The sequence below is a fragment of the Labrus mixtus genome, chromosome 8 (assembly GCF_963584025.1).
Source record: "Labrus mixtus chromosome 8, fLabMix1.1, whole genome shotgun sequence".
Classification (NCBI taxonomy): domain Eukaryota; kingdom Metazoa; phylum Chordata; class Actinopteri; order Labriformes; family Labridae; genus Labrus; species Labrus mixtus.
This window is the reverse complement of record NC_083619.1, coordinates 30,593,014-30,610,513: the sequence shown is the minus strand read 5'-3', so window position 1 is coordinate 30,610,513 and position 17,500 is coordinate 30,593,014. Positions and strand designations below refer to the sequence as shown.

The 17,500-nt window shown below is 44.9% G+C and overlaps 2 protein-coding genes across 2 annotated transcripts in view; both read left to right on the top strand.

Annotated features, from left to right (window-relative positions):
- ttc19 (tetratricopeptide repeat domain 19) overlaps positions 1-8,678 on the top strand; it is a 9,143-nt gene extending 465 nt beyond the window's left edge. Inside the window, exons 2-11 of the mRNA XM_061043624.1 lie at positions 464-636; positions 846-937; positions 1,003-1,113; positions 5,203-5,241; positions 5,428-5,484; positions 5,750-5,811; positions 5,900-5,994; positions 7,114-7,277; positions 7,904-8,066; positions 8,151-8,678. Coding sequence (XP_060899607.1) covers positions 464-636; positions 846-937; positions 1,003-1,113; positions 5,203-5,241; positions 5,428-5,484; positions 5,750-5,811; positions 5,900-5,994; positions 7,114-7,277; positions 7,904-8,066; positions 8,151-8,332 — 1,138 coding nt within the window. The 3' untranslated portion in view covers positions 8,333-8,678. The remainder of the gene's footprint in view (positions 1-463; positions 637-845; positions 938-1,002; positions 1,114-5,202; positions 5,242-5,427; positions 5,485-5,749; positions 5,812-5,899; positions 5,995-7,113; positions 7,278-7,903; positions 8,067-8,150) is intronic.
- A 5,334-nt stretch (positions 8,679-14,012) lies between these two features.
- The window catches only part of slc4a2a (solute carrier family 4 member 2a), a 38,288-nt gene continuing 34,800 nt past the window's right edge, over positions 14,013-17,500 (top strand). Inside the window, exons 1-4 of the mRNA XM_061045513.1 lie at positions 14,013-14,133; positions 14,734-14,887; positions 15,243-15,441; positions 15,517-15,641. Coding sequence (XP_060901496.1) covers positions 14,080-14,133; positions 14,734-14,887; positions 15,243-15,441; positions 15,517-15,641 — 532 coding nt within the window. The 5' untranslated portion in view covers positions 14,013-14,079. The remainder of the gene's footprint in view (positions 14,134-14,733; positions 14,888-15,242; positions 15,442-15,516; positions 15,642-17,500) is intronic.

The window sequence follows — 17,500 nt, the reverse complement described above, 5'->3', positions numbered from 1 at the left end:
CAGCTCTGTACATCAGAGAGTAAGAACAACACAAGAGAGGATCTAAAGGGAACAATGTCAGTAAGAGCAAACGATCAGCTTTGAGTCTGATTGGACACACAGGTGCTGACAGGAAGTGACCAGAGGCAAAGCACAACATTGAGGGCAGTTCTTGAGAGCTCTAATCAGTATAGAAACCATCTTATAAGTCGTCTGTATCAAACAAAAACCATCGTCATTACCATCATCATCATCAATAATATGGAGACCATCATCATTAAGTTAGTAGGTATTCATGAAAGAGCTGGGTCTTTAGCTTTTTCTTAAAGGTGCAGAGGGACTCTGCAGATCACATGGAGTTTGGAAGTTCATTCCACCACCGGGGGGCGACAGAGGAGAAGAGTCTAGTCAGAGACTTAGGACCCTGTTGTGAAGGTTGGATCAGACTTTCATCTACTCGTTCTTCTTCATGTGTTTGTTTCAGACAGCAGAGTCACTGCTGTGTGACATCACACACCGTGGAGGGAAGCCGCTCGGCCTGCTGGGTAAAAGTCAGCCCACATGAGCCAATCAGGAGAAAGTTCCCCGACTCACATGGAGGAGGAGGAGGAAGAGGAGGAGGAGGAAGAGGAGGAAGAGTGTTGTGGGCAGCTGTTGGTATGTTCAGCTCACAACATCAGACTCCATTAAAACATCTACTGATTCTATCCATCACAAGTGACCACACTGTGTGTGTGTGTGTGTGTGTGTGTGTGTGTGTGTGTGTCTCTCTCTCTCTCTCTCTCTGTCTCTCTCTCTCTCTCTCTCTCTCTCTCTCTCTCTCTCTCTCTCTCTCTCTCTCTCTCTGTGTGTGTGTGTGTGTACAGCTTTCTCCCTGTTCAGCAGCTCTGATGAAGACATAAGAGATGAAGCTCAGAGGAAGGAGGACGAGTTGATCCTGCTGCTGAAGAAGGCGAAGGTACCTGGACTGTGCTGCAGTGTTAATAACAGTAGAGCTGCATCCTAACATGTACTGTCTCTCAGCTCAGTGTGTATCGAGGACAGCTGCAGGCCGCGTCCACTTTCCTCCATCAGGCCGTCGTGTTGGCTCATCAAACCCACAACAACCAGGCCATCATCTACACCTACAGCCAGGTACACACTACACCTACAGATACACACTACACCTACAGGTACACACTACACCTACTGGTACACATTACACCTACTGGTACACACTACACCTACTGGTACACACTACACCTACAGGTACACACTACACCTACAGCCAGGTACACACTACACCTACAGATACACACTACACCTACAGATACACACTACACCTACAGATACACACTAGACCTACAGATACACACTACACCTACAGATACACACTACACCTACAGGTACACATTACACCTACTGGTACACATTACACCTACAGGTACACACTACACCTACAGGTACACACTACACCTACAGGTACACACTACACCTACAGGTACACACTACACCTACAGGTACACACTACACCTACTGGTACACATTACACCTACAGCCAGGTACACACTACACCTACAGGTACACACTACACCTACAGGTACACACTACACCTACAGATACACACTACACCTACTGGTACACATTACACCTACAGATACACACTACACCTACAGATACACACTACACCTACAGGTACACACTACACCTACAGATACACACTACACCTACAGCCAGGTACACACTACACCTACAGATACACACTACACCTACAGGTACACACTACACCTACAGGTACACACTACACCTACAGGTACACACTACACCTACAGCCAGGTACACACTACACCTACAGATACACACTACACCTACAGGTACACACTACACCTACTGGTACACATTACACCTACAGATACACACTACACCTACAGATACACACTACACCTACAGGTACACACTACACCTACAGATACACACTACACCTACAGCCAGGTACACACTACACCTACAGATACACACTACACCTACAGCCAGGTACACACTACACCTACAGGTACACACTACACCTACAGGTACACACTACACCTACAGATACACACTACACCTACAGGTACACACTACACCTACAGGTACACACTACACCTACAGCCAGGTACACACTACACCTACAGGTACACACTACACCTACAGGTACACACTACACCTACAGATACACACTACACCTACAGGTACACACTACACCTACAGGTACACACTACACCTACAGCCAGGTACACACTACACCTACAGATACACATTACACCTACAGATACACACTACACCTACTGGTACACACTACACCTACAGGTACACACTACACCTACTGGTACACACTACACCTACAGGTACACACTACACCTACAGCCAGGTACACACTACACCTACAGGTACACACTACACCTACTGGTACACACTACACCTACAGGTACACATTACACCTACTGGTACACATTACACCTACAGATACACACTACACCTACAGGTACACACTACACCTACAGGTACACACTACACCTACAGGTACACATTACACCTACTGGTACACATTACACCTACAGATACACACTACACCTACAGGTACACACTACACCTACAGGTACACACTACACCTACTGGTACACACTACACCTACAGGTACACATTACACCTACTGGTACACATTACACCTACAGATACACAGTACACCTACAGATACACATTACACCTACAGATACACACTACACCTACAGGTACACACTACACCTACAGGTACACATTACACCTACTGGTACACACTACACCTACTGGTACACACTACACCTACAGGTACACACTACACCTACAGATACACACTACACCTACAGCCAGGTACACACTACACCTACAGGTACACATTACACCTACTGGTACACACTACACCTACTGGTACACACTACACCTACAGGTACACACTACACCTACAGCCAGGTACACACTACACCTACAGGTACACATTACACCTACTGGTACACACTACACCTACTGGTACACACTACACCTACAGGTACACACTACACCTACTGGTACACACTACACCTACTGGTATACACTACACCTACTGGTACACACTACACCTACAGATACACACTACACCTACAGGTACACACTACACCTACAGCCAGGTACACACTACACCTACAGATACACAGTACACCTACAGGTACACACTACACCTACAGGTACACACTACACCTACAGCCAGGTACACACTACACCTACAGGTACACACTACACCTACAGATACACACTACACCTACAGGTACACACTACACCTACAGGTACACACTACACCTACAGCCAGGTACACACGACACCTACAGATACACACTACACCTACAGATACACACTACACCTACAGGTACACACTACACCTACAGCCAGGTACACACTACACCTACAGGTACACACTACACCTACTGGTACACACTACACCTACAGGTACACACTAAACCTACAGATACACACTACACCTTCAGGTACACACTACACCTACAGATACACACTACACCTTCAGGTACACACTACACCTACAGGTACACACTACACCTACAGGTACACACTACACCTACAGCCAGGTACACACTACACCTACAGGTACACACTACACCTACAGGTACACACTACACCTACAGCCAGGTACACACTACACCTTCAGGTACACACTACACCTACAGATACACACTACACCTACAGGTACACCTACAGGTACACACTACACCTACAGGTACACACTACACCTTCAGGTACACACTACACCTACAGATACACACTACACCTACAGGTACACACTACACCTTCAGGTACACACTACACCTACAGGTACACACTACACCTACAGATACACACTACACCTACAGCCAGGTACACACTACACCTTCAGGTACACACTACACCTACAGGTACACACTACACCTACAGGTACACACTACACCTACAGGTACACACTACACCTATATCCAGGTACACACTACACCTACAGATACACACTACACCTACAGGTACACACTACACCTACAGATACACACTATACCTACATCCAGGTACACACTACACCTACAGGTACACACTACACCTACAGATACACACTACACCTATATCCAGGTACACACTACACCTACAGATACACACTACACCTACAGCCAGGTACACACTACACCTACAGCCAGGTACACACTACACCTACAGGTACACACTACACCTACAGCCAGGTACACACTACACCTACAGGTACACACTACACCTACTGGTACACACTACACCTACAGGTACACACTAAACCTACAGATACACACTACACCTTCAGGTACACACTACACCTACAGATACACACTACACCTTCAGGTACACACTACACCTACAGGTACACACTACACCTACAGGTACACACTACACCTACAGCCAGGTACACACTACACCTACAGGTACACACTACACCTACAGGTACACACTACACCTACAGCCAGGTACACACTACACCTTCAGGTACACACTACACCTACAGATACACACTACACCTACAGGTACACCTACAGGTACACACTACACCTACAGGTACACACTACACCTTCAGGTACACACTACACCTACAGATACACACTACACCTACAGGTACACACTACACCTTCAGGTACACACTACACCTACAGGTACACACTACACCTACAGATACACACTACACCTACAGCCAGGTACACACTACACCTTCAGGTACACACTACACCTACAGGTACACACTACACCTACAGGTACACACTACACCTACAGGTACACACTACACCTATATCCAGGTACACACTACACCTACAGATACACACTACACCTACAGGTACACACTACACCTACAGATACACACTATACCTACATCCAGGTACACACTACACCTACAGGTACACACTACACCTACAGATACACACTACACCTATATCCAGGTACACACTACACCTACAGATACACACTACACCTACAGCCAGGTACACACTACACCTACAGCCAGGTACACACTACACCTACAGGTACACACTACACCTACAGCCAGGTACACACTACACCTACAGGTACACACTACACCTACAGCCAGGTACACACTACACCTATATCCAGGTACACACTACACCTACAGCCAGGTACACATTGTACATCTCTACTGTCTTGATGGAGGCCTCACTGTGACCTTTGACCTCTTCTCAGATGGCGAATCTGGCGTACGTTCAGGGTCAGCTGGACAGTGTAAGTATTGTCCAATCACAGCTCTGTGTTGATGGTATGGGGAAGTGGTAAATGTTGCAGTCTATGAGTTTTTATATATATGTGTGTGTGTAAATATGGTGAATTAACCTGTTCTGTGTCACTATGGTAACCAGACTACAGCCCTCCCCCATATCATCATCATCAGTGTCATTGTTTCTTCATCAGGCAGAAAAACTCTTCAAAGCATCCATGAGCTTCATGCTGTCAGGAGGAACCCCACAGGTGTGTGTGTGTGTGTGTGTGTGTGTGTGTGTGTGTGTGTGTGTGTGTGTGTGTGTGTGTGTGTGTGTGTGTGTGTGTGTGTGTGTGTGTGTGTGTGTGTGTGTGTGTGTGTGTGTGTGTGTGTGTGTGTGTGTGTGTGTGTGTGTGTGTGTGTGTGTGTGTGTGTGTGTGTGTGTGTGTGTGTGTGTGTGTGTGTGTGTGTGTGTGTGTGTGTGTTGTGTGTGTGTGCATTTTCAGCCAGCTCTGACTTCCTGTCTGTTTCCAGGACGACAATGCTGTCATCGAGATGTCACTGAAACTCGCCACAATCTACGCCGAACAGAACAAGTAAGAGTAAGATTCAACTGCCTGATGTTAGACCAATGCTTTTATCAGAGAGTGACTGTGTGTGTGTGTGTGTGTGTGTGTGTTTGAGGGCGGAGCTTGCTGAACATGGTTTCAGGTTCTGTACGGAATCTCTTGAGGCCAAACTAGAGAAGGAGAAGGAGGTGCCTGCAGAGCAGCAGACAGGTGACGTTTTGAATAATGTGTAACCATGTTTTTCTTTAGAATATTTAAAGTCGTTAATCGTGAGAGTTCAGACCTCTGCTGAAGAGAGTCAGGTTCACCTGTTGAACACCTGTGGGAGACCTGTTGAACACCTGTGGGAGACCTGTTGAACACCTGTGGGAGACCTGTTAAACACCTGTGGGAGACCTGTTAAACACCTGTTGAACACCTGTTGAACACCTGTGGGAGACCTGTGTTGTTGTTGTTGTTGATGATGATGACGATGATGTTGTTGTTGATGATATTGTTGTTGTTGATGATGTTGTTGTTGTTGTTGTTGTTGATGATGATGATGTTGTTGATGATATTGTTGTTGTTGATGATATTGTTGTTGTTGATGATATTGTTGTTGTTGTTGATGTTGATGATGATGTTGTTGTTGATGATGATGATGTTGTTGTTGTTGATGATGTTATTGTTGTTGTTGATGATATTGTTGATGTTGATGATGATGTTGTTGTTGTTGATGTTGTTGATGATGATATTGTTGTTGTTGATGATGATGATGTTGTTGATGATGATGTTGTTGTTGATGATGATATTGTTGTTGATGATGTTGTTGTTGTTGTTGTTGATGATGATGTTGTTGTTGATGATATTGTTGTTGTTGATGATGTTGTTGATGATATTGTTGTTGTTGATGATGATGTTGTTGTTGATGTTGATGATGATGTTGTTGATGATGATGATGTTGTTGTTGTTGATGATGTTATTGTTGTTGTTGATGATATTGTTGATGTTGATGATGATGATGTTGATGTTGTTGTTGTTGATGTTGTTGTTGATGATGTTGTTGTTGTTGATGATGATGTTGTTGTTGATGATATTGTTGATGTTGTAGTTGATGATGATGATGTTGTTGTTGATGTTGTTGTTGATGATGTTCTTGTTGATGATGATATTGTTGATGTTGTTGATGTTCTTGTTGATGATGTTGTTGTTGATGTTCTTGTTGATGATGATATTGTTGATGTTCTTGTTGTTGATGTTGTTGTTGATGATGATGATGTTGTTGTTGATGTTGATGATGATGATGATGATGTTGTTGTTGATGTTGTTGTTTATTGTTGTTGTCCATAGAGGAGCAGGAGGCTCTGAGGAAGGACACTCGCCTCCTGCTTGGTCTGTGTTTTGACTCGCGGGCTCGATACCGAGCATCAGGTTTACACCTGACCCAGGCCAAAGAGGACTACCAGAAAGCTCTGAATATTTGTCGCCAGGAGCAGGGGGACACACACCCACAGGTTGGACAACGATGGGACACGGGGTATGTGGGAGAGACTAGGAATGGGGGGGTTGGGGGGACACTGGGTATGGTTTAGAGACTAGGAATGGGGGGGTCGGGGGGACACTGGGTATGGTTTAGAGACTAGGAATGGGGGGGTCGGGGGGACACTGGGTATGGTTTAGAGACTAGGAATGGGGGGGTCGGGGGGACACTGGGTATGGTTTAGAGACTAGGAATGGGGGGGTCGGGGGGACACTGGGTATGGTTTAGAGACTAGGAATGGGGGGGTCGGGGGGACACTGAGTATGGTTTAGAGACTAGGAATGGGGGGGTTGGGGGGACACTGGGTATGGTTTAGAGACTAGGAATGGGGGGGTCGGGGGGACACTGGGTATGGTTTAGAGACTAGGAATGGGGGGGTCGGGGGGACACTGGGGTATCATGTGGAAAACTGGGATATGGGTTACACTTGGTAAACTGGTACATGGGTACGGGGACACTGGGAAAACAACCCTGGGTAAACTGGTATATTGAGGACACTGGGTGAACTGGGACAACATGGAAGACAATGGGTAATGTAGTGAATGTTATTTTGAAGAGACCTTTACGTCCTTTTCGGTGTCTTCTTTGTGTCTCCATCAGACACTGGTGCTGATGAGTGACCTGGCCACCATCTTGGATCTACAGGGTGCCCACGACGATGCCCTGGTACTGATCCGGCAGGCTGTGGACCTCAGCCAGTCTGTGGGACATCCGGACCAACATGTCCTGCTGGGAAACATGGCGGGCATTCTGCTGCACAAAGGTCAGGGGTCAAGCTAACACACCTGGATGATGATTGGGGGCCGGAGTTGATTTTGATCTGGTCTGTGTTTTGTCTCTGGTCCAGGTCAGCTGGTGGACTCTGTGCGTTGCTACAAAGAAGCTTTGAGTTTGGCCCGGGAGGCTGGAGACCAGGAGGCTGTGGACATGATCCAGGATGGACTGAAGGAGGTGAAGAAGAAGAAGAAGGAGAAGAAGAAGGAGGAGGAGGAGGAGAGAAGGGAGGAGCAGGCTAAACAGGAGGAGTGACTGTGAGGGTGTCCAGGTGTGTTTGAGACCTCAGCAACAGTTTGACTCCTCTGTCCTCAGCAGCCCCCTCAGTCTGACCACTGACCCTTCAGATCCTCATCAAACACCTGGACCAGGTCCATGAAGAACCTGCAGACCTGTTTGAGTCTTTGTGTGTGTCAGACGCTGAATGCTATCTGTATGTCTGTCTTTAATGGTAAAACTGAGCATTTTAAGCTGTATTTATATTTCTGACCACTAGGGGGCGAGTATCTTCACATCATGATGGTCAGAGTCCTGCAGGTGTTTATATTATGTTCAGGACAAGTTAAGATAAAGAAAGAGTTAATAAAAGTGTTTGCTTTCACTGATCTCTTATTTACACTTGAAACTGTTCATTGATTGAGGAGTGACGTCATCATCATTGTTTTAAATAAAAAGAATGTGCTCATCAGGTCCTCACTGATAAAGACATTTATTTGTCATTCAAATGTTCTAGTTTCAGTTTTTCACTCTCATGTTTCTGCTTTTCTCTCCTAGAAGAGACTCAGGGTCAAAATAAAATAAAGAATGAATCTATAAACAATTAATTCAGTTTATTATCAACATTTGACTGACGTGATGTGACGAGTGATTAGGTCCAATCAGTGAGCTGTGTAGAGAGTGAGATGATAAAGGTATCTTACTATCTGATCATTAAGGAAACATGTTGAAGTGCTGGCTTCTCTGACAACAATGCAGCAGCCAGTATGTCCTCCTTCTAACTTTAGATTCTGCTCCTGAATGCTCTGGATTTGTTTGGACCAGAGAAGGTAGGCGCTTTTAAGACCCCCCCCACACAGCCGTTTTGGACGCCCCTCGGTTTGCCAGATATGAGAGCAGTTATCAGGTCAAACCAACAGGTGTTTGTTGTGGATTTTTCAGTTGGTAATAAAAGATCTCAAGTCAAAGTCTTTTGTCTTTGTGTATTTTATTGCATATAATAAAAAGTTATTTTGCAAAAGGGGTAATCAGCTACAAAAGTAACATCAGTCACAAGTGCATCAAAGATTCCTGGGGCAGTCCAGGTTGCAGAGCATATTTATACTTTCACAGGGTGTAGGTATTTTGCATATACATGAGTGATACATGGTCATTGGTTTCAGCTTGCCTGATGATTTATCTAACACCAATAGAAAGTCCTTTGTTCGGAGGGAACTGATTTAGGATCACGCTGTACCCAGATACTCCCAGAGGAGTGTTCCTGTTGGAGATACAGACCAAGGCCATACAGAGAAACAGTTTCTAATTTCTAAATGACGCACAAACATATTTTAAGTTCAAATGAGGACGACAGACAGATAGTATTTTTCCACTACATGTTGCAGTGATGGAAGCGGGCAAGAGAAGTGGTTCAGATAGAAGTGATTGTACCCGACCTAAAAAGCCTCTGCATGTTTCTAATAAGCTCCACGAGCAGAAACGTGCTCAAACTAGGATCAATATTGGAGATGCTTTTGAAAAATGGAGAGAGGTTAGAACACAGAAAGGTTTACAGACCCATGCAGAACACACACACACACACACACACACACACACACACACACACACACACACACACACACACACAATGGTTTTGAAAGTAAAATACTGACAGATTTAACCGCCATAAAACAGAATGATCAAACCTGAGAAATGAGAACGTGTGTGTGTGTGTGTGTGTGTGTGTGTGTGTGTGTGTTTCCTGCAGGTTCCCACAGCGGGTGACGCAGGTGAACTTCCTGTTATGTTTATTGAACATTTCAGAATAAAAGCTGAGTGATGACAGTAAACAAAATGCAGAGAACACAAACATAAATCAACACAAACACTGGATTAACTACACACACACACACACACACACACACACACACACACACACACACACACACACACACATCCATGAATAAATGGAAACACACAAACAGTTAAACACATAATTAACGTACATGTAAATACAAACACACATTCAAGGTAAGCTTACAGTAGATAATTGTTGTTGTGTTAACAGGTTAATTAATTACACACACACACACACACACACACACACACACACACACACACACACACACACACACAAACACACATATACAGAAACACACAGGAGCTGAGGTATATAAGAAGCTGCAGACAGTTTCTGTGTTTCTGTTGGACAACAACTGACCAGGTATGAATGAACACACACACACACACACACACACACACACACAGACACACACACACACAGACACACACACACACAGACACACACACACACAGACACACACACACACACACACACACACACATGCATAGGAGGTATTTTTTTAATTAACAGTACATTAGATAAAATCACAGAATCTGCTCTCTGCAGACACTTTGTTGAAAATCATCGATCCACAATGGAGGGAAGAAACATCTGAAACTGTGACAAAGGTAGCTAGCTTAGCATTAAGGTTGTTAGCTTATGATTAAGCTCTAACGCTTACCTAGGCTATAACCTGCTGTGACTGCTTACACTTTCTGAGGGACAGACACACAGATATATTCATTAATGTTTAAAAAAGACAAACTGAAAACAGCCGTCCAATGCCGTATCAGAGTGTTCATGATGATAATAATGCTCGTCCCTAGAAGAGCTTTAGTGGGAATAAAAGATTAAAACAGTTCCAAAGGAACAAGAGTAAACTGGGTACAGAAGATCAAACATGAGGACACATCTGTAGCTGAACTATCCAGGATTTGGTGGCTTTCTTAAACGTGGTGATGTTTCAAGTTTCAGGTGATCAGGCAGCGAGTTCCAGGATTTTAGTCAGAAGAAGTGAATGAAACTTAACAAGCTGCCCTGAAATCTGTGTGTGTGTGTGTGTGTGTACTTAAAATGCGGCAGTGATGACGTCGTATTGGTTTGTTGTCCAGAATCATTTGGAGGTCGATTATAAAGTGGCTCTACAGATGTGACGACTGACAGGTTGTTCTGGGACCAGACTGTTTGAAACCAGAGGACAGATGTGAGACTATCATCGTATTTAAAAACAGAAAGGCACTGTCGAGTGTCTGACTTAGTCTTATCATCTTAAAACAGAAAAGCTTTTTCACTTGGCTTTAAAAGGAAATTGAGGATCTAAAGTTATCCCCGGATACGTTGTGACCTCTGTTACTTGTTCAATAAGTTCACCTTTGATTCTGACGTGTAGCGGTTTCATTCTGTTGCAGGTATCTTTACAAAATAAACATTTTGACTTTGTTTTCTTGGTGGTTAGAGTCAAACGGGAGGCATTTAGCCGAGCACCGCGTGTTTAATCTGATACATAGACGACTGTGTCATCAGCGTACAAGCCTAACACCAGGACAAACATCTATAATCTGACACGTCGTTAATGTACAAACTGAAGGGGGGGGGGGCAGGACAGTTCCTTGGGGGATTCCTCAACAACACATACAAAGGCTCTCTTACACCAGCACACATCATTACTGTATCACCACTCCACCCACACAAGATTTTAAATCTGATATTACCCCAATAACACGGCTCGTGTTGACACTACTTGCAGGGCAAGACCGAGTCAAGACCAAGACCAAGACCAAGACCAAGGCAGGGCAAGACCCAGACAAGACCAAGACCAAGGCAGGGCAAGACTGAGACAAGACCACGAAGAATCCTCATCTCGTGTTTAGGGGGCGTGTCTCTCACTTAGACCGTAACACCGGGAAGGTTTCATCAAACTACAAATTGAAGTTATTTGTTCTTTTAGAAGGAGGAGTTTTCAATCTAACCACAGTAATGACATGGTGGTCATCAGCTGATCAGCGGTGGTCTTGACCGGTGTTAATTTAAAATCTGGAGTCCGCCCAGTCTGAGACAAGACCGAGACCCTCAAATTGTCTACTGAGTCGCAGGAAGACTTTAATATTGGAAGCAGCCGACAGGCGATTTAAGGAAACATGATTCTGAGTTTTTAAATGTACAAAAAGAGTTGATAATAACTTCTTATTTTATCTGGCTGATGATTCCAGTTTGGAGTTTTAAATTTAAAGGCACGTCTGCAGATTTCTCTTTCGGTGTTTGGGAAGAAGAGGAAAGGTTGCTGTGAGAGTCTGAGTGAGGATGAGGATGTGTGTGTGGCACGAGGTCTTGTTTTATTAAAGTAGTTACGTCTAAAGATGCTGCAGGAGTGCTGAGGTGTGACCAGTTCAGAGAGATTTAAGATTTATTATAATGAGGACAGAACGCAGCCTCTAATGTTTAAAAGACTTTAAATGTTCCACTGTAAAGTATTCACAGTGTAAATAAAGTTCAATATTTTCTATAACGACAATTACAACTTTTGGTAAATACAATTGTGGGAGCGTGTGTGTGTGTGTGTGTGTGTGTGTGTGTGTAGTGTTTTATACTTTTAAAACCAGTCATTACTAAACACAAACAAGTGCACACACACACACACACACACACACACACACACACACACACACACTGTTCAGCTTCAGTACAGTTGTGGGCGTGAACAGGTGAGCTTCACCTGTCTGAGGTGTGATGATCATGCAGAGGCTCCGTGACATCATCAGAGGGGTGCACAGCCAGGGGGTGGGACTTAGCTTGATGGACAGTTTGGTTGCCATGGTGACCTCCAGCTGATCGGGTTGCTGTAGAGAGTTCGACCTTCTCTCTGTTCTTTCTTTTTTACTTCTTCCTCTCTGTTTGTCCTCTGTTTCCTGTCGTTCTCCTCTTTCTTTCTTCTTACACCCCCCCTCGCCCCCCTCACCCCCCCCCTCCCTCCCTCCCTCACCCCAACTCTCCCTCCTCTTTTCTCCTCTCTCTCTCCCTGTTCTCTCTCTCTCTTTCTCTCTGTTGGTTTCAGTCTTTGCATTATAATTTCTCTCTTTCAGAGCTGTGAGGACGCTGAGGTAGGCTCCAACTCTCTTCCTGTTTCACACACACACACACACACACACACACACACACACACACACAGGTTTAAATGGACGAGTGTGTTCTCTCAGAATCAGAACTGGGTTCAGTTTGTTGCGTGAGTGCAGATCAATAAAAACAGTGAATAGTAAAAGATGTTGTTCGGATCATGATGCAGAAACTTAAAATATAAAGAACAACATTACAGATGTAAGATTTGGGAAAAAATAACATTACTATCTTTTTTATTCTTTGTCCATACATGACCATATTTGGACAAGAGGGTGGAGCCTGTGGATTAACAAACAGGAAGTTAATGGATGTTTCTAGCTCGGTCAGCATGTGTATCTGTAATTTACAGTTAGTGTGATTAAATGAACATCGTGTCCTTCTTTATTTTAAAAACAAGAAATGACCGTCCAACCAAACACTGAGCAAGGCTTTTCTCATGTCTCCATGGTGGTGAGCTGTCAATCTCAGGTAGCCCCACCCCTAACTCCTCCCCCTTTTCCTGATCTCTTCGACTCTCAATGGACCATAATTGACTATGTGAACATCATGATGTGTTGAAGAAGACTTAAGACTAAAGAAATAATTACTGAAGGAATAAATCAACATTCTATCGAACACTTCTAAACAATCAGATTGGGTTTTACTACCAGTGGAGTCGCCCCCTGCTGGACATCAGAAAGAATGCAGGTTTAAGGCACTTCTTTATTCAATCCTAATGCTCTGTCCTCTTCATCAAACTCTCCATGACAAGATCTGATCACCTCGTCTGTTTCTTCTGCTCTTAGGACTCAGCTGAACATCTGACCACCTGCAGCCCTCTGACCTCTGACCTCTGACCTCTGAAGGAGCCATGAGCCTTCACCAGAACTCTCTCAGTCCTGGTGACACCTTTAGTCTGTCTGCTGTGAGTCCAAACACCCATCATCATCATGTGATGTCCTTGTGAATAACGTCAAATTCAGGCTCTGTTGTCATGGTAACAGGATGCTGTGATGTCATCAGGTCACATAGGACACAGAGCAGACTTTTAATGGTTGAACTAAATCAGTGCTGATCTTTGACCCGTGGGCTTTTTCTATTGGTTCATCATTAATATGTTGGCCCTCGATGCCAACATATCGAATAGCGAATGTTGTTCTCAAACTGCAACACAGCCGCCCACCACTAGCAGGGGCTGTAGCCATCGACTGTCTGTAGCTCTTGTTAACAGGCCATACTCTCCTCGCTCTACTACCTGGATGTAAACAGACACCGTGAAGTGATGGTGGAGGTCCTAGCGCTGCTCACGTTAGCCACGCTCTGCAAACCAGGTTACATGGTTTTATTCTTGTTTGTAACAGCTCAAAAAGTGACAGACAGAATAAGAAATCACCATGGCAACAGCAGGCATGCCTGTTTCATTTGTCTTACCTTCTGATCGTGAAAGAAACATTTTACTGCCCCCTGCTGGTTCATCTTCTTACATCCTACGTGTGTGAAAATATCCTCCTCCTCTCTCCTCCAGTCTCTGGCTCCTCCCCCTCCACGTTGCCATAGCGATGAAGAAGAGGAGGATCTGAACAAGGCTTTTGATGTTCAGGGTTTTCAGGAGATCCTCTGTCCTGCAGCTCGCAGCCCACCGGAGAAACGCCGAGTGTACGACGAGCAGGACTACGAGGGTGAGGACCTAGAAGTCAGGATGTCATCGAGTGTTTGAGCTGTCAGATTAGATTATACTTTCATTCTGTTCATTACCACTTTAAACCGGTTACATACATGGGCACATTATGCAGGAGGTTGTCTGTAACACCTTGGAACCAACAAATCACTGAAACATAATTTCTGTTGCCATGGTATCAAACTGATCTGGGATCAGCAGGTTGAGGAACTTTAAACAGGTTCAAGAAGTCTTCTGAAGGTATTAAAGGATCTGTGTGTCTGCAGAGACATTCAGGGTGATTACCGCGGTAACAGCCTTAACCACATCTCAAATAAATTCAACAAGTCATCAGAAATGTGAATCTTCTTCTACAGACCACCGCCACTTCTCTCCCCACGTCCATCATCCTCTGTCCAAACCCCCCGCTGACATCAGGAGGAGGAGGACCAATGACGAGGAGAGACGAGGCTCCGCCCCTAACGCTGCAGCCACCATAGAAGAAGATCAGGAGCAGGAGGAGGGTGGGGAAGCGTCTTACCATGAGGAGAGGGGACGAACGACCACGCCCACCAGGTGAGATAGCATCAATAAAAGTGAGATATATCTCCCCTGTATGTTACTGAATCTGTAACTCCTCCCCCTCCACAGTGACCCGCCCACCAAGTCGTCCAATCACAACGGCCTCTCACCTGGCTGCATCGTGACCAGTGTCCCTGCTGATGATGCTGACGAGGTGGAAACACTGCCGTCAGTCGACCTGGACGGCATCAAGAGTCAGTACACCTGTTTCAAACTTCACGTTTAATACACACGTTTACTTTTTATTACATTGTATACACTACATAGAGCTCTATGAGGACTGACTCACTGCAGGAGACAGACTCTAGTGGACACTGGAGGAACTGCAGCTGTAAAGTTAGACATTTTAACATAGAGCTCTATGAGGACTGACTCACTGCAGGAGACAGACTCTAGTGGACACTGGAGGAACTGCAGCTGTAAAGTTAGACATTTTAACATAGAGCTCTATGAGGACTGACTCACTGCAGGAGACAGACTCTAGTGGACACTGGAGGAACTGCAGCTGTAAAGTTAGACATTTTAACATAGAGCTCTATGAGGACTGACTCACTGCAGGAGACAGACTCTAGTGGACACTGGAGGAACTGCAGCTGTAAAGTTAGACATTTTAACATGGAGCTCTATGGGGACTGACTCACTGCAGGAGACAGACTCTAGTGGACACTGGAGGAACTGCAGCTGTAAAGTTAGACATTTTAACATGGAGCTCTATGGGGACTGACTCACTGCAGGAGACAGACTCTAGTGGACACTGGAGGAACTGCAGCTGTAAAATTAGACATTTTAACATAGAGCTCTATGAGGACTGACTCACTGCAGGAGACAGACTCTAGTGGACACTGGAGGAACTGCAGCTGTAAAGTTAGACATTTTAACATAGAGCTCTATGAGGACTGACTCACTGCAGGAGACAGACTCTAGTGGACACTGGAGGAACTGCAGCTGTAAAGTTAGACATTTTAACATAGAGCTCTATGAGGACTGACTCACTGCAGGAGACAGACTCTAGTGGACACTGGAGGAACTGCAGCTGTAAAGTTAGACATTTTAACATAGAGCTCTATGAGGACTGACTCACTGCAGGAGACAGACTCTAGTGGACACTGGAGGAACTGCAGCTGTAAAGTTAGACATTTTAACATGGAGCTCTATGGGGACTGACTCACTGCAGGAGACAGACTCTAGTGGACACTGGAGGAACTGCAGCTGTAAAGTTAGACATTTTAACATAGAGCTCTATGAGGACTGACTCACTGCAGGAGACAGACTCTAGTGGACACTGGAGGAACTGCAGCTGTAAAGTTAGACATTTTAACATAGAGCTCTATGAGGACTGACTCACTGCAGGAGACAGACTCTAGTGGACACTGGAGGAACTGCAGCTGTAAAGTTAGACATTTTAACATAGAGCTCTATGAGGACTGACTCACTGCAGGAGACAGACTCTAGTGGACACTGGAGGAACTGCAGCTGTAAAGTTAGACATTTTAACATAGAGCTCTATGAGGACTGACTCACTGCAGGAGACAGACTCTAGTGGACACTGGAGGAACTGCAGCTGTAAAGTTAGACATTTTAACATAGAGCTCTATGAGGACTGACTCACTGCAGGAGACAGACTCTAGTGGACACTGGAGGAACTGCAGCTGTAAAGTTAGACATTTTAACATAGAGCTCTATGAGGACTGACTCACTGCAGGAGACACACTCTAGTGGACACTGGAGGAACTGCAGCTGTAAAGTTAGACATTTTAACATGGAGCTCTATGGGGACTGACTCACTGCAGGAGACAGACTCTAGTGGACACTGGAGGAACTGCAGCTGTAAAGTTAGACATTTTAACATAGAGCTCTATGAGGACTGACTCACTGCAGGAGACAGACTCTAGTGGACACTGGAGGAACTGCAGCTGTAAAGTTAGACATTTTAACATAGAGCTCTATGAGGACTGACTCACTGCAGGAGACAGACTCTAGTGGACACTGGAGGAACTGCAGCTATAAAGTTAGACATTTTAACATAGAGCTCTATGAGGACTGACTCACTGCA